This window comes from Urocitellus parryii, chromosome 6 (assembly GCF_045843805.1).
Source record: "Urocitellus parryii isolate mUroPar1 chromosome 6, mUroPar1.hap1, whole genome shotgun sequence".
NCBI lineage: Eukaryota > Metazoa > Chordata > Mammalia > Rodentia > Sciuridae > Urocitellus > Urocitellus parryii.
In genome coordinates this window covers 146,320,269-146,344,355 of record NC_135536.1, presented here as the reverse complement: position 1 = coordinate 146,344,355, position 24,087 = coordinate 146,320,269, and the positions used below count along the sequence as shown (strand labels likewise).

General features: G+C 40.9%; 1 protein-coding gene across 2 annotated transcripts in view; it reads left to right on the top strand.

Annotated features, from left to right (window-relative positions):
• The window catches only part of Adamts17 (ADAM metallopeptidase with thrombospondin type 1 motif 17), a 349,540-nt gene that overhangs the window by 250,791 nt on the left and 74,662 nt on the right, over positions 1-24,087 (top strand). The window contains exons 16-17 of one of the 2 annotated variants that reach the window (XM_026394729.2): positions 13,146-13,226; positions 23,194-23,351. In XM_026394729.2, the coding sequence (XP_026250514.1) occupies positions 13,146-13,226; positions 23,194-23,351 (239 nt within the window). The remainder of the gene's footprint in view (positions 1-13,145; positions 13,227-23,193; positions 23,352-24,087) is intronic. The other variant, XM_026394730.2, reaches the window with a different exon arrangement.

Below are 24,087 nucleotides of genomic sequence, written 5' to 3'. Positions count from 1 at the left end.
GTTGAAGGAGTGAGATGTTTTCCCTTTGTTCCTTGTCATTTTGACGTGATTGTCTTTATTCTGTTGTGCTTCTTGGCATTAAAAAGGTGACTGGTGCTAGTGTGGACAGCCAGGATGTACCTGGACCCTAGCCCCACTGAGAACCAACCAGGATGCCCTGTGGACTCTGAACCTCTTTGTGCTCTGTTAGGAAAAAGATCTTCTCAAATAATAGATTCCTAAGAGAGAGGGTGGTGTGATCCACCCCTCTTGGGTGTGGCTAGATGGTATGTTGCCTGTTTATTCAGTAATTGGCTTTAGAGCCCTGCCATGTGCTAGCTTCTGTGCTCCATCCACAGGTGTGGGGTGTGAAAGTTCCATGGGGAAATCTCATGGTTATATGACGAGGACACATAAAGAGGTCTCTTTCCACTGTGGTTGAGAATGACAAGATCAGTTTCAAAAATGTACACATAAGCCAATTGCAACCTATTTCTTCTTCTCAGTCAAGAACCATCTTTGTAAGAAGATGTCCACGTGTGTGATGGCAAAGGCGGTTCCCAAGTGTTTCTCATGTAAGATGCTTGGTTGTTACGTGTGGTCCTGTTGGTGAAATGCTTGGTGTGGGGCTCTCACTTCGCTTACATACCTGAATGTTTTCTAGATGGAACCAATGACAATGAGTCATGCATGAAGCCATGGATAAACACAAAGGCCATTAACCGCTTATGTATAACTGATGTTCAAGACCGATTGTCAAAAAGAAAAACTATAAAGTAAAATCAATTTAAAGATTAATAAAAAAATAGAGTCACAGAATCAAGATGCTGGACAGAAATAGGCCCTAGTATGCCAAGAATAGGTTTTTGTTCTCCTCGACCACACCTCGCACTTTGGCAGAAGACACTAAAATAGCCTAGAGAATTTAGCCTCAGTTGGCACCTTTCTGCCCAGGGAAGTTTCCATTATCACAGTATTTTCCTGTTGGCAGAGGGACACTGGGTAATACCTTCCTGACTTTCATGCTAGAAGTGGAGGCGGTGGCCTTGATTTGACCTATCTACATTGACCTTGAATTCTGAGTGGCAAACTAAATAAAGCACAATCTAGCCTCCCGTGATTCTTGAATAAAGGCATCTTTTTAATTAGATCTAACATGTACCTTTAGTGACAGGAATACAGATAGTCCCCAACTTATGGTGGTTCAGCCCCTGATTTTTCAACTTCATAGTGATGGGAAAGAAGCATGCATTCAGTAGAAACCATACTTTTTTGAATTTTGATCTTTTCCTGGGCTGGCAGTGTGTGGTCTGATTCCCTTCAATGAAGCTGGGCAGTGGCAGTGGGCCACCAGCTTCCAATCAGCCACAAGGTCCTACCCAGAAACAACCAGCACCATACAGTGTGCTATGGGCTGAGCTGCAGGGTTCGGTAGGTTAGGTATATTTGATGCATTTTTTACCTAATATATTTTCAATGTATTTTATGATGAGTTAATCAGGACTTGACCTCCTCCTAAGTCCAGGCGCACTTATATTCTCATTAACAACTTTTGTAAAAAGAGAAAAATATAAACTTACACAAAAGCCTTTCTGAACTTCTTCTGACCTATAGACAGTAAAAGGAAAACTTTTTTTTTCCATATATTTGATAGAAGCAGGGGAAAGAATCCCAATACTCATAGCCAGGGTTTCCCCTCTACGCCATCATAGTACCTTATCAGCTCAATGATTTTCTTCCAAATATGGTTCACACTGCTGAAAAAAAGCAAGGAAAAATATGATCCCAAATCATCTGAAAGCATATCTACTTGGAAAATTCAGGTAAAAATGATTTTATGGGGAGATGTGCTCCTCACCTGGTAATATTAATTGTTCAGTAGATTTGAGACAAGTTAAAGGTCAACACGACTTCACAGGCCTTTGAACAATAGGCCCTAACCACAGAAGTGGCATATTCTATATTCTCCTAGGAGAATGGCAAAGGCACAGAGTTTTACCCATGGCCTCTTCATGAAACCAAATAATAGCCTTTACCTAGAGTTCTCCTGCTTGGTGGCTGAGACCAGAATGGAAAATGACTCCAAGATGAAGTCTTGCTCCACCACCTAAGATGTAAATCTGCCTTCTAAATTCTTGGAATAAATCCTCCCTTTCAGTCTTGCTTCATGCATGGTCAGCGTGGTGGTATCTGGCATCTACATCATGGGACTTCAAACCTGAGGATTTGGTGATGGGACTCTGTTTTTTCCTGTTTCTCTTTATACCTTTATACCAAACCCCATGTGGATTTTGAAATCTGAGAGAGTAAGGGCTAGAGGTCCATGAGGTAGAGGCAGCTTTTTGCTTAAGGACAGAAAATCTGCCTTATTTCAGGGACTTTCTCTGTAATGGGTTCCCACTATGTTGAGAACTCATCATAGAAAGCAAGGTTAGCAGAGCCCATGTTCAGCCATGACTGCTCGACCCTGAGAGGTCACCCAAGGATGAGCCTCACTTGGGTTGTGAGTCTGCCCTGAAATTTCTACTGGGCATCAGCATCTCCATCCGAGGCACTTGTGAAGACAGAAATCAGCTGCCATTTCAATGTTACAACTCGTCCCAAAGGTAAATATGACCAGGTACAAATGTACCTTGCTCTGGAATATGGGAAATTAATTAATCAATATCTCAGTAGACCTTCACCTGTTGGATAGCAGATATTAAGAAGATTGATCATTTCAAGTGCAGTCTGCACACTGATGATGCTAACACCAAGCCTTGTTAGTCACAAAATAGGAAGGAGATTCCACACAACAGCAGCTTCCTTCAGAGAATAATTCAGCTCCACAGATAGTGTCACAAGTGTGTTTTGTGGTTTTGTTGGAAAATTCTCTGAAAAAGGTTTTAACCATTTTGATCCTCTGTTCTTGACACTTACATGCCTGGAATCCAGTCATTCTTCCAATTCCACAAAGCAACTGATTTCTCTAAGAGATGTTTGTGGTATAAAATACAGTGCTATCATCTGAAAAGTTGCCTTTAGGGTTTTGGGTTTTGTTTTTGTTTGGGGGTGGGGGTTTGTGGCCAATTTTTTCAAGGAAAGCATTCCTAGAGCAAAATCAACTTTTAATCAAAAACCCTCGTCTTTACCCTATTATAGTGACTCAGTGGCACAGGGATAGTGTGCAGGCCACTTGGTCAGATCAGTGTTGTCATCCCCAATGCTGATGCATTGGGAGGGGTCATGCTTGAGGGACAACATTGTTGGGTAAAGTCTTCCTGCTTGGGGATCAGGATAGATCAGGGAACAAAAATTGAGCAAGTGCTGCCCTCCAACAGGACTGTGTTTACATTTGTGAAGTCTCTCTAGTATCAAGTAGAACATTTATTTGTGGACATCTGGGGATGGAACTATAGCAACACCAAGGCATTTGCTGTCAAGACTGAAGCCTACCAGCAGACTTTCCGTTCCAGATGTCTGATCAAACACAAGTGTATTTCCCTTTCCAAGATCACCTGAAAATGAATGCAAAAGAAATATTTTAAAATTCTAAGGAGAACAAAGACATCTCAGATGGAAGCTCACATACGGAGGAATCAGAATCAGTGTGGTTTTTTGTTGTTGTTGTTGTTGTTGGAATAGACAAGCAAACCAACAGCACTGTCCAGAAGCCTTGCAAATCTCAGTGCTTAAGATGGCAGTTTGTTTCTTGCTCATCTGTCTGCCCACTGTGAGTTGGCACGAGGCTCCACATATTGTGGTCACTCATAGACCTTGGCTGGCAGAGACCGGATCTATTCACCTGATGGCCATGATCATCATGGCAGAAGACACGAAATGTGGAAAACCAGGCCCAGAAGCCATTAAAGCTCTTATATGGAAGTGACATGCTACTTTCACTCACATATGACTGTTCAAAGTCACAGGGCCACACGGGTCCAAGGGGATGGGAAATGTATTCCTACCATGTTTCCAGAGAGAAACCTGTAAGTATTTAGTGACTAGCATTGTGACACAGTACCTGAAGCAGACTTCTTTGCCTTATGATATTTTGGTCACCAGCATGTAATACAGCTTCCCGTCTTCCAGCTGAAAGCCAATCCTGACATTCAGCAAACTTCACCCATCTACATGGACAACCCATTGCTGGGCTTTTTCTGGAAAGACAGTCTGCAACACAGATGGGAAACACCAAGATAAACAAAAAATGACCCCTGACGAAATACAGGATATGTTAAATAATAGAAGTTCAAAAATCTCTCATAACTTTGTAAAATTAATCATTTTATTGGAAATATTTAAGATGCTAGTGTAACCATAAAATAAGAACCAGATGCCATGAGAAGAAGCAATCTGAACAAAAAGGAGATTTCAAAAATTCTAAATGTGACCATCAGATTAAAACGATGCAATAAAAGGTACCGTAAACAACAAACAATAAATGATAGACTGGGAAGAAATGTTTGCAATATGTCTAATAAGAAGTTGAGTCTGAAATATATCAACTACATATTGAAATAAAATTTTAAACTTCCTGCTTGTCAATTAAGTAACAAAACGATGGTAAAAGTGGGCAAATGTAATAAACAAGGCCATTAACTAAAGAGAAAATGCAAATGGTCAAGAAGTATATCAGATGCTGGGCCTTATTGGTGACTAGGGAAATGCGAATTAAATAGGTGTCACAGAATTTGCCTATTGGATAGCAGATATTAAAAGGACCAATGATTTCAAGTATTTAAAAGTCATGAATAAACATGTACTCTCATATAATATTGGTTGGCTTATATATTCACAAAGCCATTGAAGGTCAACTTAACAGTACATTTAATATTTAAACTTCATGTATGTTAAAATCAGTGATTCTCACAGTAGCTAACCTAGAAAAACATATATAAAGTATATCTAACACACACTCATATACACACCTATACACATGTACAAACATATACATACATACACACATAATATGTGCATATATATGTATGTATGCATGCATGCACAAGAAGACATGTTCAAAGTTGTTTATTGCAATATTCTTTTTAAATTTGGGGCATTTTAGGAGAGTATAAATCATATACCATAAAATTTACCCCTTTGAAGTGTACAATTCAGTGTGTTTTAGTACAGGCACAGAATCTGCAACCATCATCATAATCATGCTCATTAGGGGCCATTCCTTATTTCCCTCTTACTTTGGTACTAAGCAACTAATTTCTGTGTCAATATTTTTCCTGTTCTGAACATTTCATATAAATAGAACCATAAAATATGTGGCAAACCTCTAGGATTAGCTTGTTTAATTCTGCATAATATTTTCAAGATTCATCCATGTTGTAGCATATATCAGCATTCATTCTTTATGTTACCAAATACTATTCCATTATTTGGATAACCACATTTTATGATACATTTATCAGTTGCTGGACATTTGAGTTTCCACATTTTGGGCTTTTATGAATAATGCTGTTTAAACTTTTGTGTATAAGATGTTATGTGAGCTATGTTTTTATTTCCCTCATGTATATAGGCCTAGGAGTGGAATAAGTGGGTCATACAGTAATTCTGTGTTGGTTTTTTGTTTGTTTGAGAAAATGCCAAATTCTTCCAAAGTGCTGCACCATTTTACATTCCTAGTAGCAATGAATGAGGATTCCAGTTTTTCCACCTTCTTCCCAGCACATCTTCTTTTTTCCCCCTGAAGCCATAGTAGTGGGTATGAAATGATATTTCATTGTTGTTTTGATTTATTTCCCTCATAACTAATGATGCTGAATATATTTTCACATGCTTATTGGCCATGTATGTTTTTCTTTGGGGAAATATCTGTTAAAATCTTTGGCCTATTTTAAAATTGGTTTATTTATCATTCTCTTATTGAGTTGTAAGCTGTATTTATATATTCTGGACACAGATCTTTTATGAGATAAGCAATTTTTAAATATTTTCTCCCAGTATATAAGTTAGCATCATACTTTCTTGATGGTGACTTTTGAAGCACGAAGTTTTAAATTTTTGATATAATTCAAGATCTACTTTTCTTTTGTTGCTTGTGCTTTTGCTAATATCTAAGAAATCATTGTCTAATTCAAGGTTACAAAGATTTATTCCTATGTTTTCTTCTCTAAGAGTTTTATAGTTTTAGCTTCTTTCATATAGATCAGTGATGCATTTTGAGTCAATTTGTAGGTGGTGGTTATGGTCTGAGATGGGAGTCAGTCTAATTTTTTCTTACATATATGAATATCTCCTTGTGCCAACAATGTTGAAAAAGCTATTCTTCTCCCCATTCTTAGAAACTTTGTTTCAATAAATCAACAAATGATGTGAGGGCTCTAAATTATATTCCACTGATAGAAATCTCTCTTCTTATGCCAGTACCACACTATCTTGATTACTGTCAAAAGTGTACTAGAAAGTTTTGAAATCAGGAAGTGTGCATGCTTCCACTTCTTTTAAAACATTATTTTAACTCTTTTGGGACTCTTGCATTTCCATATGAATTTGGGCGATCAACTTGTCATTTTTGGCAAACAAGCAAACAAATCAGTCAGGATTTTGATAGAGATTATATTAAATCTGTAGATGAGTTTGATAAGTATTCCTATTATTAAATCTTTTAATTCATGAACATAGGATGCCCTTGCATTTATTTAGGTTTTTCCATAATAACTCTCATAACCATACTCTTTGTGGTGTAGTCTTCAATGTACAAACCTTTTAGATATTTCCTTCAGTTTATTCCTTAATATTTGATTTTTGTGCTACTTAAATCAAGCTATTTTCTTATTTTCATTTTCCAATTACTCATTGCTGATATATTTAAATACAGTTAATTTTATATATTGGTCCATATCTTGCAACCTTTTATACCAGTTCTAATAGTGAATTTTAGTGTATTCTTTAGGACTTTGTGCATATAATATGAATATAATATGTTGGCATCTAAACTGGATAGAGTGGTGCATGCCTGTAATCCCAACAAGGAGACTGAAGCAGGAGGACTGCAAGTTCAAGTTCAGCCTCAGCCACTTCTCAAGAACCTTTATCAATAAAAAACAAATAATCAAACAAAAAACAGATGGCAACATAGCTCCATGGTAGAGCATGACCTGGGTTTAATCTCAGTACTGCAAAAAAATAATAACAACAATAATAATGTTAGCATCTGAAAATAGAGATAATTTTACTTCTCTTCTTCCCACCTGTATGCCCTTTATTTATTTTTCTTTCTTAGTTGCTCTAGATATAATTTCCAATACAATGTTGAGTAGATGTAAAAGCATCCTTTTCTTGCTCCTGATCTTAGGGGAAAAGCATTCATAATTTCAGCAGGAAGTGTGATATTAGCTCTGGGTTTTTCATAGATGCCCTTTATCAGGTTAAGGGTGTTTCCTCCTATTTCTAGCTTTTTGTTTTGTTTCTTTGCAACAGGGTCTTGCTATGTTGCCTAGGCTGAACCTCCCTTATATTGTGGGTTGAACCACTATGCTGGCTTATTCCTCACTTGTGAATTTTTTTAAATCATAAAAGGGTGCCAAATTTTGTCATACACTTTCTTTGCATCTATTAAGATAAATCATATGGTTCATGTCCCATATATATTTGGTGGAGGACACTGACTGCTATATGTTAAAACAACCTTGCATTCCTGGGACAAGTCATATTTGGTCAGAATTCGGTTTGTGAAGTATTCCTATTATTAAATCTTTTAATTCATGAACTTAATAGCTCTCAACAATGTGTAGTGTCTTCAATGCACAAACCTTTCAGATATTTTATAATACTTTTTATATGTTGCTCAATTAAGGTAGCATATAGTTGATGGTTTTATATACATATTTATACATGATACAGCATTGTTCCTAACAGCAAAAATTTGATAACCAGAATATATATCAAGTGATTAGATACATAAACTGCCTACCAATTTAAACCAAAAGAAAAAAATGAAGTAGAATTATATGTTCTCTAAGATTTATCACATTTTAGAAATAGCAATGCCACATAATACAATGTTAAGTTAGAATATTACTCCTAACATTTATGTAAATTATAGACATATAAATATTACACAAAATATTTGTATTTGTGTAGGTAATGTGTAAATAGTAAGTGCAGATGAATATGCATCAAACTAATGGTATTTCCAGCAGGAAGAAGAGTGGGATTAAGCAGACTTGAGACTTGCTATACTCTTTAAATCTTTATAATGAGAAATAAGCTCATGTATATTTTGTGTAAATTTAAAATGAGTTGTTTAAAAATGAAATGAACTCACTAATATACACAAAACTATGTTCAAATAAACTTTACTATAAAGCAGGAAAAAGTCCTATTATCCCCCAGCACTGTCCTGTCCCTCCTGATCACACAAAACTATTTACTGCAAGTAGAGGTACAATCAGAACTTTTCTCACTTAAAAATTGGTAGTAAACAGTTGGGGATGTAGCTCAGTTGGTAGAGTGCTTGCCTCACATGCATAAAGCCTTGAGTTCAATACCCAGCACCACAAAAAAGAAAAAAAAAGAATTGTTAATAAAATTTTAAAGAGAACCAATACAGGATCTATATAATACACTGTAATCGATATAATACACTGTAATCAGTAGAAGATAAAAAGTACAAGAAAAAATGACATTTAAAATAGACCAGAAAAAGATGTCCAAGGAAAAGATGAAAATTATAACCAAATGTATGACATAAATTTTAAAAACTGATTAAACCATAACCTCAATAAAATAAGAACTTGTAAGTAAGATACAAGACCTCAAGGAAGACAAAGGGATACCATCCAGCAGCAGGGAGATGAAATACGACCTGACAGAGTTGAGGAAAGAAATGGAAGAAGCTCATGAATCTGTCACAGAAACCAAGTCCATGTGAGTGCAGAGAAAATGGACCCTGCAGAACACCATGGAGAGCACAGAGGATCTCACTGGGAAGAGCAAGCACAGCAAAATGGAAAAGAAGGGAGCGTCCAGAGAATCAGGGATATAATGAACACTGTGGAAGAAACAGGGCAGAAAACATGTATAAATTTGATGCCCACCCCTGAAAAAGAAGAAATCAGAAAACAAATTAAGTATGCACTTGGTCCTTCCTATCCACCATTTCTGTATCTGCACATTCAAACCAGGTATGGATTGAAAATATTTTTTAAAAATTAAATTTCTATTAAACATGAGCAGACATTTTTGTCAATATTCCTTAAACAATATAACAACTATCTATAGAGGATTTATATCATATTTAAATATTATAAGTCATCCAGAGATTATTTAAAGTATGTGGGAGGATAATGATAGGTTATATGCAAACACTATGCCATTTTCTATGACAGGTGGAACATTCACAGGTTTTGGTATCCCTAAGGGGATCCTGTAACCAATTCCTCACAGACACTGAAAGGTGACTGTTCTAATAATACAGCCTTGTATCCCAGGAAAAGTTGATATCAAACTGTGAATATCCTAAAGCTTATTAGACTTGCAAAGTAAGAATCCCTGGAGCATCCCATCTAAATTTTAAGTGACTAATAATGCAGAAGTATCTGATTGTCCTTAGACTTCACCACATCACATTCAGGGAAGCAATTTCTGTAAAAGCCTCAGAGAAAGTATGACCCCAAAATTTATACCAGCCAAATTGACACTCAAGTAGAAAGTCAATGAACCATAATCTTTTAATACATTACATTTAAGAAGATATAATTTCCACAAGCCTATCTCAAAGGGAACAAACTTGGACAAGCAAGAATTTGTCAGAGAAATTGGCAAAAGGACACATAATGAACATAAATTCATCCTTAGAACTAAGACTAGAGCAACTATGGAAGTTGCCTTAGAAAGCCAAAGATAGATGTCATCCACTAATACAACATAGAAATGATGTAATGAAATTTGAAATGGGGTGAAAGTGGAGTGCAGTGTATTATGCTGATTTTCTCATTTTTTAATATTCAAGGACTAACAAATTTCACTTACAGCTCATAAGTCACAAAATAGAAATATAAATATGAAGGTTTACAGAGGAACACTGAAAAAAAAAATAACTAAAACGTATCAGTGGGGGAGAGGATGAACTAAATAGTATATTTATCTGTTGTTTGATCCTCTGGTGAACAAAAGAGAAAGTAGGAGAATACAAATATGTAAAATTATAAAAAATAGGGACATAAACAATAGGAAATTAGTGTATCATAAGAGATTACTTTGTTCAATTCTACAAATAAGTTTAAAACTGGGGGCTGGGGATGTGGCTCAAGCAGTAGCGCACTCGCCTGGCATGTGCGGGGCACTGGGTTCCATCCTCAGCACCACATAAAAAAATAAAAGATGTTGTGTCCACCGAAAACTAAAAAAAAATAATAATAATAAAATAGATATTTAAAAAATTCTCTCTCTCTTAAAAAGTTTAAAACTGATTTGAAATAAGCAATTGAAAAATCTTAATAACCAACTGTGATTTATGTGTACATAAAATTGAAAATCAAATGCAGATAAACTATCTCAGAAGAAGCACAGAAAACACTTTTTATTAAATCAAGAATAAGCAAGGCACAGTGGCGCACACCTGTATTCTTAGCAACTCAGGAAACCAAGGCAGGAGGATCACAAGTTAAGACTGGCCTGGGCAACTTGGCAAGGCCCAAAGCAACTTAGTGAGATCCTGTCTCAAAATAAAAACTAAAAATGGCTGGGAATGTGGCTCAGTGGAGAAGTGTTCCTGTGTTCAAGCACAAGTACCAAAATGATAATTGTTCTTAAATCAAACAGGATGATGAATACCAATACTAAAATTCAATTCAATAAAGAAAGCATACACACAATTGCCAACCATTCTTACAAATGATGTTGTAAAATAAGTAGAATAATATGAATATTAGTTTTTAAAATAACAAAATTCAGCAGCATATTAAAAACATTAGGATCTAGTAAGGTTTATTCTAGGAGTATGAAGTTATTTTGTTATTAGGAAATATGCTAAATAGAAAATATGAACATAGAATTGTACTATTAATAGAGTAAGAGGAAAATAAAATAATCTTTCACTTGGATATAGAAAAAGCATATGAAAAAATTCAACCTACATTCCTAATAAAACTCTTATTATGGTAATACATGTATACTTCCATCATACGATTTTATTATACACAATGCATGTTAGATGTGAAACATGTTATACATTCTATGTTCCCATATAGATAACACTAAACCCACTTTATAGTCAAATGAAAAAATAATATAAGTATTCCTACTGTAATCAGAAACAGAATGAGGATGTACATTCCCACCAGTAACATTTAACACATGTGGGTGCACTTCCTATTGAAAAGATGGTTCACCGTGAGAATGTGACCCCCGTCACTTGTGAGATTAAAGAAAGTTCTCTCTTGATCTAGAGTGCTGAGATATGGAAGCCAGCCCAGTGTTTTTGTGTATTACCAAGGTCATCATATTGTGTTTCTCCCAGATATTACAAAGACTTCAGAGCAAGTATATTGTAATCACATTTCCCACAGCATAGACCATGTGTGGGTTGTTGTCTTTCATAAAGATACATTAGCTGGGAGCGGTGGCACATGCCTTTATTTCTAGTGACTGGGGAGGCTGAGGCAGAAGGATCATAAGTTTGAGGCCAGTCTCAGCAACTTAGTGAGACCCTGTCTCAAAAAATAAGTAAAAAATGGACTGAGGATGTAGCTCAGTGATAAAGCACGCCTGAGTTCAAGCCCCAGTACAACAACAAAAAAAAAGTTACTATTATTATTTTATAAACATGGCACTGGCTTAGTTTTACATAAAAGTTCATATAGCACATGACTGTATTTTAAAATTGTTCCTGGTGTCTTAAAAGCACACATAATACCCAATTTACATAAAATAATGTTTTTATATGCACCAAGAGATGCTGAAAAATGATCGAACACCAAAATATTACTTACTTAGAGGTGATTTTCTTAGTGTGATGTGGTATAGGTAGATTTTGATTTATGCCTTATGTTGTTTGAATTGTCATGTACTATTTTTACAATAAAAATAAAGCCACTTCAGTATGGGAAAATTAATAAATGAATAAACCCCTTGGGTTACTTATTTCCACAATCTTTGGAGCTGGGCTGAGACATCTCCAATTTTTTGCGGAGGTTAAACTCCTCTGCTGATTCTGATGATTGCATTTGGGAACCACAGGGATAGGATTCATGATCTAAACTGAGCTCCTCATCTCATTTGCTGAAACAAATGAAAAAAATTTTTTTTAATGATTAGTAGCCTGCATTTAAGAATCTCAGTGTCATGTTGGGCTCATTTATTGATTCAGTTGCTGAGTTAACGAGGCATTAACCAGTTGCTGACTTCTGCCCTGGCAGCCTCAGTCATTTCCTCCCTGAATCCTCATGATACCTCCCCTCTGGGCACCCAGCACAGTCAGAGCATGGGCAGCTCCCACTCTAGGGTCCTCCTCACCTACTCACCAGAGAGGTGTAATTCATGAGAAATTCCAGGCTGTACTCATTTGCTGGGGCTGCTGTAACAAAGGGCCACAAACCAGGTGGCATAAACAACCAACTGTTGACTCATCATTCCAGAGGCTGGGAATGTGAGATCACAGTGTTGGCAAGGTTGAGTCCTTCTGAGCCTGCAGGGAAGAATCTGTTCCAGGCCTTTCTCCTAGCTCCTGGTGGTTTGCTGGCACCTTGCATTCCTGGCTTAAAGAAGCACCACCTGATCTTGCCTTCATGTTCTCATAGTGTCTTCTGTGTGCATGACTGTGTTCAAATTTCTCTTTAAAAAAAAAAATCTTTTGTAATATTGGATTAAAGATTCACCCTAACCTCATTTTAACTGAGTACATCTGCAATTGTCCTGTTTGCAAATGATGTCACACTTTCAGGTACTGAAAGTGAGGACTTCAACATATAAATTCAAGGGAGAGGAGTTTCAGTTTAACCTATGTCACATACAGCTGGCACTTTCTGCAAACTGGATGGACAAGAGGTCTGGCTGTAGAAGAGAGAACACGGCACATTAGTTGTCTGCGTTGATTTCTGAGGTTCCAACCTGCAGTCTCTGAATCCACCACATGGGATGTGATAGGGTGGATTTGGGTGGGGGATGCTGTGTAGGCACTTGGTGCAGGATGGAGGTGTGGTTCACTTGTCTGTCATTCATTGCCACAGGTTATATCGAAGCTGCTGTCATTCCTGCTGGAGCTCGGAGGATCCGGGTGGTGGAAGATAAACCGGCTCACAGTTTTCTGGGTAAAGCAAAAATGATTTAATTCACAATTTATGTTCTGAGAATTGTTTTTGATGGTTAGTCTGCTAAATTTGATTCCCTGTCAACCCTAACTTTACACCTGACCTTTAGTTGTAATGACCCGAGTACTCAAAAGGGACAAAATAGTTCGATAATTTTGGCTAACTTGCAGCCAAATATGGATCATGGGGGATGGAATCAGAAGCACTAAGCTTTGAACAAGAAGGAAAATGATGACAGAAGAGTAAAGGAAGCTGTAAGTCCCTGGGGTAGCATCGGTTTCCCAAAGTCACCCCAGGAGAGCCCTATCCAACATGAGCCCAAGCAGCATGCATCTAGCGCCCAACTTGTAGGAAGTGCTTGCAGACTGTCCATGGTTCTGGGGATGGCCTGTGTGCTGGGAAAAGAGCAACAACCATAAATTGAATAGAAATATAGAATAATATGTTTTTTTTTCCTTAGTTCTGTGTGCCCCAAATTCCCCAACACCAACTCCATTGACTTCCCGCACAAGTACCTATATCTCTGCACAGAATGTGATTCCATTCCCGGCTGGCCTTTGTTACATTCTGTAGGACCATGGTTAAAGCCTAAAAACTTAAGAAGAATCACTGAGCGAAGCCTTTACTCATACGGAGAAGGTGTCCTAGGTTTAATCTCCAGCCTCACCATTGACCCCAGCAAAGGTCAGCCTGGTCCTCAAGAACCAGGATGGTTGAGTTGAACTGTGAGTGTTCTTTACTGCACCTAGGTGATGGGGCTTCTGATGCCAACATTAGTGAAGTTGATCCAGTTTCGTTAGGTGGGCAGAAGGAGAAGGGCTGGGCTCTTTGGAGGTGGGCCACAGGCATCAGTGCACCCAGAGACTGCCCCTGCACTTGGTTCACTGGGATAGAAATACTACCACCATGTTCATTTGCCAGCTCCAATCCCATGTTCCTGGATTGGGTTCAATTTCAAACTAGAGGTAGCTGATCTTCTAACCCAGGGTCCTCTCTTCAAAGCTCCCTTTATATCATAATCTCTCAACCTGTGTTGCAAGTTGCTGTTTGAGATTCAAACAGAAAACAAAAGAAAAAAAAAAGGCTTGATTTCTGTGGTTTCAAACTCTTTGGGTTAAATTACAGTAACACAAGAGATCCTTTTATTTCCATTTTTATCACTGACAGAAAAAAGATGCACCTTTGTCCTCTTCCCTGCCTTTGTAGACTGCAACAAAGGATCCACACCTTTCTTTGAAATGGTCTCTACTTGAGAAACTCAGAGTCTAATGAGGCAGACAAAAAGCAAAACCCCAATAGGCCAGTGTACAGTGAAGACCACAATCCTGTTATGTAAGACTTTGGAAATACTTGAAGCACTAAGATACTCCACAAATGCCTGCCTTAGAATAGGCAGGAGGACTCGCTGCACCCCAGCCCCCTGGGTGTCTCTCCTGGGTACCAGGCAGCCTTGCTCTTCCTCTGCAGCTTTCTTGCCTGCCTCCACTGCCTCCATCCCATGGGCTGGCAGGTTGATGGCAGCTGCTTTTCCTGCTGCCAGGGTAGGACCTTGCCATCTCTCAAGTGGACATGCATGCTGGTCTTTGTCAGCCCTGGAGTCTTTCCCAACCTCTTCTGCATGGACACTGTCCCAGTCAAGCCAACACTTCTCCGCAGCTGTCCCAGCTGTCACTATACAAATAGAACAATGCTTATAAATGGTATCTGAAATGGGGCCTGTGCTGCTTTTGGCAGTTTCCTCTGAGTGATGGCCCACCCCCAAAGAGCCCAGCCCTTCTCCTTCTGCCCACCTAAAGAAACTGGATCAACTTCACCAATGTTGGCATCAGAAGCCCCATCACCTAATGTTACCCACAAAAGCTATACTTCACATTTGGTGCATTGGGGATGTATTATTCTTACCTGGAATGACATTTCTGCTCTCAAGGGACACTGGACCTCCACAGGAGGCTGAGGTCATCTTTTATCCTTATTCACAAAATCATAATCTGGTTATTCTAAGATCTAACCCAATTCTGAGGTCAACCTGTTGGTTCTTCCGTAAAGCACCAGCAGGAGTCCCTGCATATAAGTGCTGTGGCCTCAGATTCTGGCTTCTGGGATTTTCCAACACCATTCTTCTGCCTGACCCCAGTCCCAAATGCCTGGAGAAAACAAAAAAGGTTTTCTGTGACAGTATAAGAATAACAGAAGGGGATCAGAATCCTTTTAAGTTCTAGAGTAAAAATGAACTCTTTACTGAAACTCACCTTAGGATCACCAAGTAACAACAGGTGGGTGCTGCCCAGAATGGCTAGCTCTCATAACTGTCCCTGTTAACTTCAGAAGCCTATGGACCACACATGCAAAAAGGAACAGTGACACCCATAATAGTGGATCCCAATCACTGAGCCAAGATGTGCCTTAGAGGCCTGATTCCTAATCCCAATAAATGTGCTATAGAGTTGCAAACTGAAGTTCCAAGAGGCTTAATAGTGTGTCCAAAGTCCTCCTTTCCTCTGAGTTCACTGCAACCCATGAAGCCTCTCAGAATTTCTCAGTGGTGTCCAATCAGGATCAGAAATTGACCGATGGAAAAGCATTTTCCTTGAGAAATACATGATAAGCCTGTACATAGTTACTACTTCATTGTGTGCACTTCAGAGAAGCCAGTCTCCATCCCAAGGACATTGGTTTAAATGTCTCTGAACAATTTAGCTCCCCAGAAGCCCTATACCTCCTTGGGAGCTTGGAGTCAGCCTTGGTCCCCTTATCTTATCCAAAAAAAATCATAATCCCAATATTCTGGGGCCTGGCACATGGACAAGAGCAAGCCCGAAGGTGGTCCGTGCTGGTTATGTTTCTAAACTTAGTTCGTTCCAACAAGCCTTGTTTCCACTCGGGGCCGGGTGCTTTGGAAGTTTGAATTACTCTCATATTTGCTGGGAGCAGTTCCTGAAGAATTTTACCCCACCTACCTTCAACCCACACTTGCTGGCTTTCTGCTCAAAACCACCTGGAACAGGAAATACCTCTGCAGTTTGTATCCATAGCTAGGAACAGAGCTGGCAGAACTCCGAGTAGAAATAAAAGGAGCTGGAGCTGACTGGATGCCAGGATTAGAAGTAGGTTGGCCGTGGGTCAGGTCTTCCAGTTGAATTCAGGAGGGAGAGAAGCAGAGAGAGAACCACCCCAGCTTCTTCGCAGTGTGGTGCCAAGGGGGGTCATGTGGGCAGGTTGGGTGTTCACATCTGCCAGCAGCCAGCTCTATTGGGGCATCCCGTGAGGAATGCCCCCTCCTTACTCCCTAGTATGACTCACTGTCTTCCCCTGTAGAGCCTGGAAATCCAGGAATGATGCATAAATGACTACCAAGAAGAAGAGCCCCCAAACGACCTGTCATTCAGCATTTGACCTTGCATTCTCAGCCATTTTAGGGGGTTTTGTTCAGCCATAGTCTCAAGGGAAAGTGTGAATCCCACCCTTATGGTGCCCCATAAAAGTCTTTCCAATCATTGAGAGGCTTCTGAGCAATATCCACAAAAGCATGCACTCTTATTTTTTTTGGACAGTGGTTTAAAACATCTAACCTCTGGCCTAGGTAGAAACAGCAAGGAGAAATCTCCCCAGCAAATCAGAACTTCAGACTTAGCAAATATAATCAAGTGGCCAGAGGAATTGCCTTTGTTCTGAACTCTGTTGCTTGCCTGCGATATAAAAGCATCTGTTAGGCTGGGGACGTGGTTCAAGCGGTAGCGCGCTTGCCTGGCATGCACAGGGCATTGGGTTTGATCCTCAGCACCACATAAAAATAAAATAAAGATGTTGGATCCACCGAAAACTAAAAATAAATATTAAAAAATTCTCTCTCTCTCTCTCAAAAAAAAAAAAGAAGCATCTGTAATCATCTTGATTACCCCTGTTGAGTCTATTCTGGATCCCCAAATTCTGATTGCAAATGCAAACTAATTACATTTCAAGTGCTTTCAGACAAAGGAGACTTGGCTCTAAGGATTGAGAGGGGCAGGAAATTGTGGAACCTCGAGTTTATTTAAAGTGGGGGGTCTTCTTTAAGAAAAAGGATGCTTGCTGGATGCTGTGGTTCATGTCTGTAGGCTGAGGCAGGAGGATAGCAAGTTCAAAGCCAGGCTCAGCTACTTAGTGAGACCCTGTTTCAAAATTAAAAATTAAAAAAAAAAAACTGGCTAGAGATGTGGCTCAGTGATTAAGTGCTGGAGGATTCGATCCCTAGTACAAAAAGAAAAGAAAAAGGACACATTATGCACAAGGCCTTGGAAGGGACTCACAAATAGAGGTGCCTTGAAAGCATAACCAAGCCTGCTCTGCACAGCTCACAGAAGGAAGGAGAGCAACCCTCGCTATTGCACAAGGGTACAGGAGGTGAGAGTTCCCCAAGTCATTGCCCCATTGAACTCCACATTGGACCTGTTTGTTCACTGTTATGAGTAATCTTGACATCCCAACAGATTCTGAGACTGAAGTCTCACCCTTTTGAAATAATGCCAGGCACCGAATTCTTGATTTTAGTGGAAAGTTCTGATTTTTCAGTACGGACCACAGGAACTTGCAAATTTTACATCTTGCTGACTAAGTTACTCCCACTGAAAGGGTTGGAAGTGATCTCTATATCTCTTGGAGCTGCCGACTTCCTACTTTTGACTCTGCCTGCTCTCCTTCCAGTGAGAAATGAATGAGCAAGTGTCATCAATAGCAACAGTCTTGAGGGAAGGGTTGTCAGCTCTTTGTTGGGGAGGTGGGGCCAAGTGGACTACATTATCAGTCCTTGAGTGTACAGATTTCCTTCTTTCAGAAAATGTAAGAGTTGCGATTTCCCCAGCTCCGCAGCTGCCAATCAGCACCTCCAAAGCAGAGTGTCATCTTCAGAGCTTCAGGTGGCTTGTGAGAGTCAACAGTGAAGGTCTCTTCCCAACTTCCTGTTCACCAATGGCAAGTGAATAACCAGAACTCCTGAGTGAGGATATTTACGTATCTGGTAGCAGCATGCGTTTTCATGGGACTATTTTCTCCAGAGAGCCAAATTTCACTCTGTCCTTCTCCATCAGTGGCCAAGGTAGACCCCAGGATATCCCATTAGCCATAGGCTGGCTCCTTCATGTCACTCCTCAATTCGCAGACTCCACCCAGACACTTGTGCCTTCTCCCATCCCTGTAGACCACCTCCTAAAATGTCTCTTCTGCCCACCCCTTTTGGGCAGGCAAGACCTGGTCTGTGCTCAAAGGGCTAAGGCACAGGTCCACGCAGGTTCCACCTCCATCTTTTCCCCTTGTGGCTGCTGCTGCTGCCCTGTCTCCCCCACAGCCACGCCTTTCATGGCAGGAGTGGGTTTCCCCCACCAGCCTCATGCCTCTGTGCGGTGTCCCAGAAATGGTTTTCTAATTGTCTCCAGGTGTGCCCCCCTCTGCCCTTTTCCAGCCCTTCCCACTCTTGACCTCGCAGATGTTTGACTTTTGGCATGAAGTGGGGTAATTTTAATTCTCCAAGTCAATAAGTCACTTTAAAGCATTTTACCAAAAGGGCTGAGGAACATATGCACACAAAGCTAACAGAAAAGAGCTGCCTTGTCAGGAGGATACTGTTGGGGCGGGAGCCGAGGCCCAGAGGAGAGAGTATGGAATAATGAGAGTGTGCCAGGCCTTCTATGTCTCAAGGAGTACTAAGTGATTGCTCGGAATTCATTACAGTGATTTTTCTTTCTCCACCTGTTCTGCTCTCATTACGATTAGTATTGTTTTAGAACCAACCTCCAAAACACGCATGTGAAAGCCAAACCATTTCTCAGTTGCTGAGCATTTGCTTCAGGTACTGGTGGATCCAGGGACGTGTAGTCATGTCACAGGAAATAGTCTCCATCCTGGTACCCCATCCTCTCTGGGGGCCTCTTCCCATGTAGTGGCAGATCCAGGCGTACGTTGAGTCCATAGGCAACCTATGGAAAGAAAGCTGCTTCTATCCAACTTGCACAGAAGTCCTGCTGACCAGGGCTGGGTGATGGCCCATACTTGGAGCTGGGGTGCAGTTAAGAATCAGCCTCACGTGACTAGAGAGAAAACATTCCCAAGGGAAACTTTGAGTTTCCCTTGAAGGGAGAGAAACAGATGCTGGGTAATAAGTATACTAGGTGCTCAAAATAGCCATAAAACAGGAACAGGTCAGGGCCAGGATTCTACACCAAAGGCCAGGGCCAGGGCAGGAAGTCCAGCGCTGGCCAGTGAATGTGGGTGACCATCGATGAATGCAGGATCAGCTGGGTTAAGAAGTTGGTCCAGGCAAGCAGCAGAGCTGCTGCCCCAGCTTCTGGCACTGGGGTTCCCAGGGTGGGCCAGGCATGGTCTTGAGCAGCACACAGCTTCAAAGAGGTATTTTGCTCCTCTGCCTGACTCCTGTGTTCAGCGTCCTCTGCTCCTCTCACAGCAGTGACCTCTCCCTCCTTCTTGTATAGCTGCCCTCCATCTCTTGCCTCCTTTTCCTGGCCAGACTTCTGGAGAGACATCCCTTTCCCCTGCGTTTGCTTCACCCCTCAGCTCCCCTGCTGCAGGAGCTGATCTTGGGGAAACCCTTGGTGGCCTCTGAGTGTCAGGAGCAAGGCCTCCTCCTCAGGCCTGCCACACTCTCCGGTACCTCTTCCCCCTTCTGGTCTGACAGGCTCAGGGCAAAGGGTGATTGTTGAGAGCCACAGCAGAGTCGGGATGGCGCCCAGCCAGACTGCAGCAGGTGATTCTTCCAACGCTTCTGGCCCCATGCATTGCTGACCTTGGACGTGCTTCTGTGTTAGGACGGACACACTCCATTGACCTGTTTTCTGCCTCCTTCTGTACTGTCAGCTCCCTGAAAGCAGGAGCTGTCTGTCTTTAGCCCCCACCAGGAAACCCTCAGAATAAGGTGAGGGACTGGCAGGCGCCTGCCACTGCTGTGCCACATGTGTCCCCAGCTTGTTCTTTCTGAATGTTTCTTAGAGGGCTCTGCTCCCTTGTTTTTTGTCTGTTTCCCGCCAGCCTGCACCACCCCTTCAAATGAAATATGTACATGCATATGCAAGAAACCACTTTCCAAACCTACAGAGAGGTTGAAAAGACAGTGAACACCCCCACAGACTTCACCTGGATTCACCATGAGTTCACATAACCAAATATGTTTTAGGTGATTAGCTCACTGGAAGCTTTGGAGATCCATGAGGTTAGTTATTTTTTTAAGGGTCAATAGAATACAATCACCAGTAGCAATTAGGGCCTGGTATTTGTTCTACTTGAGAATAGGTCTTAACATTCTCACATTTAGGCACTTATCATCACATCTAGTCTGATGCCATGACCTAAATCAGATGAGAATTAAAAGTTGCCAGTGCAATAAGTGTGTCAGGCATGGCCTGTTAGGTTCTGATCTCTATAACTTTATAGCCTGTGTGTCTTTGTCAATTTGCTTAACCTCTCTGTGCATTTCTTCATCTAGGAAGTGACTAAAGTAATCCAGATTTATTGGGAAGATTAAATAGGTAATAGTATATTAAAGAGCTAAACCAGAAGATGTATTCCTTAAATAGTGTTTAGCTGGAGGTCATATTGGAAGATAAAAGTTTTTCATGTCCCCAATATTTTCACCTCCTTTGAGTAGCCAGAAATTTTCAAGTGAGGGTAGAATTTCCTGAAGGGAAACAGATTCAATTCCAAGTGTTATAGAATTCTCTTTCCTAAGAGAATTTCCCTGGAGTCCCATAATCCTCAGCCACTCACCATCACAGCCACCCTGGATACAGAAGCAGGGGAAGTCTCTTTGCTGGAACATAGCCCTACTTCTTGGCACCTCCTACAACCAAAGAGCCCTCCACCTGCATCTTCTCTGTGTGCCAGGACTAGCACCAGGACCATGACATCCTGGAACCCAGGGAAGCAAAGCCAGTGCCCGCCCAGCATCCCTCAGCTGCCTCTAGTCCAAGCAGGACCTAACCTCAGGGTCCTAACCCAGCCTGGGACTGATGAATTTAGCATCAACTGACCCCTTTTTGGTTTCAACTCCAAAATGGGCATTACACATGGACATTTGATTTCTGTCCTTGTTGAGCAGACAACAGTGAATGGGGTGGAATGTGAATCCATTGCTGTAGACCGAGTAGGGTTCCAAAGTGACCTGGAGATGCTTTGAGCTTCAGGGGTTTCAGCTTCACATATGGAGAGAGTGGGCTCTGGACAGGGTGCCCTAGGAGTTTCGTTGCAGGAAATGAGGCCAAGACTTGCTGGTACCTCCTGTCATTTGCCGCCCTCTAAATGTCAGAGTAGGTTCTAGTCATTTGCAGGGTATTTTTCCTAAATAACAACAACGAACAAATAGAATTTCATCACAGAGTGCTCTCCCCATGATGATATGGATTTCAAACCTACATGAGAAGATAAAGGAAAACCAGATTTGCTCCTGTGACTGCTTGGCAGCATGTGGATTCCCTGTCTCTTCCCACACATCTTGTACTGAGCCGAGGTGTAAATTAGCAAATATGGGAACCAGAAGCCCAGGGAGGCAGGACCCTCCACCATGCTCAACCCCAGCCCACCCCCACAGCTGTGAGCAGCTGGAGTTGCCAAGTATAAATATTTACTAGAATAACAATTGTTTCCTGAAAGAATGTCCGCTTCACCAGGGTGGGGGTATCAAATCCTTAAGAGGTGTTGGAGTTGTTAAGCTGCTCTCCTTCAAAGGCCCCAGGTAGGCAACAGTAGAATTAATGGATGGTTTCCTTCCTTTTTTGTAGCTGAATATTATTCCATTGTGAATATGGACCACATTTTCATTATGCATTCATCCATTGATTGGCACCTAGGTGGATTCTGTCTTTGAAAGTGTGCTGCAGTAAACATGGGTTTGCGGGTATCTTTGGTATGCTGACCTCATTTCCTTTGGATATAGATCCAGGAAATGGAATAGCAGTGTGATGGGTCTGCTTTTAGTTTTTTAAGGAAACATTTTAGTTTTCAAAACATCACTGCTGAATAATTTACATTCCCACCAACAGTGTGTAAGAGCTCCTTTTTCTCCACATCTTCACCAGCAGTGGTTATTTGGTTTGGGGTTTTTGTGTTTTGCTAGTTGCCATCCTGACTGGTGCAGGATGGTCTCTCGTTGTAGTTTTTTTAGCTAAATTTCCCTCAAGACTAATGATTTTGAGCATTTTCACATATTTTTTGCCATTTATATTTCTTGAAGAAGTGTCTATTCATGTCATTTTCCCATTTCTTGCTTGTCATTAGCAGCAAAGTGGCAGAACTGGAAGACATTATGTCAAGTGAAATAAGTCAGGCACAGAAGATAAATACTCATGTTCTCTTTCATATGTGGAAGCTTAAAAAATAAAATGACCTGAATGTAGATAAGCAATTACAAGAGATTGGGAAAGGGGACAGATGTATAAAGGGTGGCTGGATTTGATCAATGCATGCTGTATGCATATATTGAAATATCACACAGACCCCCATTAACACATATAATTAATATATGTTAATTTTTTTTAGTTTTTTTAATGAATGAATGAATTTGGCTGAAGCTGCAAAACACATGTTGTAGCCTTGAACACATTAAAATAAATTAATTTCTCAGAAAACTGTTAACACATCAGTTTAGCACAATAGAATGGGTTATGGATGTCCCCATCCTCCACTGCCCCCCCAACCCTGACGTGAAAAGTTCCAGGTAGGTAACAGTAAGATGAATGGATGATTTCCTTCCTTTTTGTATCTGAATATTATCAGCCCCAGGGCTCTCCCTTCCTTGGGCCTGGAGTGCTTGCTCTGTGAGCAGGGCCCTTGTTCTTACTGTGCAGGAAGCTCAGGGACTCTCATTGTGGGTCTCCCTTCTTCCCCTGAGGAGGGAGAGACCTGTGACCCACTCTGCACTCAGGTTCCTTTAAAGCCTAGTTGGATCCCTCCACCCTGCTGATTCCTCAGTGTTCCTTTTCCTTTCTAGCTCTCAAAGACTCCAGTAAGAGATCCATCAACAGTGACTGGAAGATAGAGCTCCCTGGAGAGTTCCAGATTGCTGGCACGACTGTCCGCTATGTGAGAAGGGGCCTGTGGGAGAAGATTTCTGCCAAGGGACCAACCAAACTACCGCTGCATTTGATGGTAACTTGCCAGGCTTGCACCTTTGTCCTAAGATTCTGGCTCCAAAAATTCTACCAGGCCACTTCTTCCTAGAACCTGAAGGAAGCAGATACATCCAGCTCCCAAGTTTTATGAGGCCATGGACTATTCAGGCCTTTCTCCTTTTTGGGGTCTTTTCTTAACTAATCCCTTCCACCACGTGCTTCAGAATTCCCTTCTTGAAGCTTCCTCCTTGCCTTCACCAGCAGAGCACTTACCTTTTCCTAAAGGAGCTGTCTCCAACCAGGAATTGCTCCTCCACATGGGAAACTCGGCATCATGAAGCAGCTAGCCCATGCAAATTGTTATGTCAGATGGTGGGATGCAGGGGCTGGGGGAGTAACTTGGTGGTAGAATGCTTGTCTAGCACCATCAAGGCCCTGGGTTTGATCCCCAGTACTGCCAAAACAGAACAGATGGCAGGATGCCCTGCACTTGAAAACTGCCTTTTGGAAATGAACGGTCAATTCAATGTCCAATCTGGCCTCTCTCAGCTTGTAATGAATATTTGGAACTGAGAAGGAAAATCGGGTTCTGTCGATATATTATTTCCCAGGGGGTCTCAAGAAACTTGTGTACTGGACCAGGGTGTCCTTGTCTTACCTATTGTTTCCAGGGGACACCATGTAAGCCATTTAATCATTGGCTCTGTACCTTCTTAAATGGGGTAGGTATCTCCAGGGAAATTCATGCCACTGTTTTCATCTCCGGGTTTAGG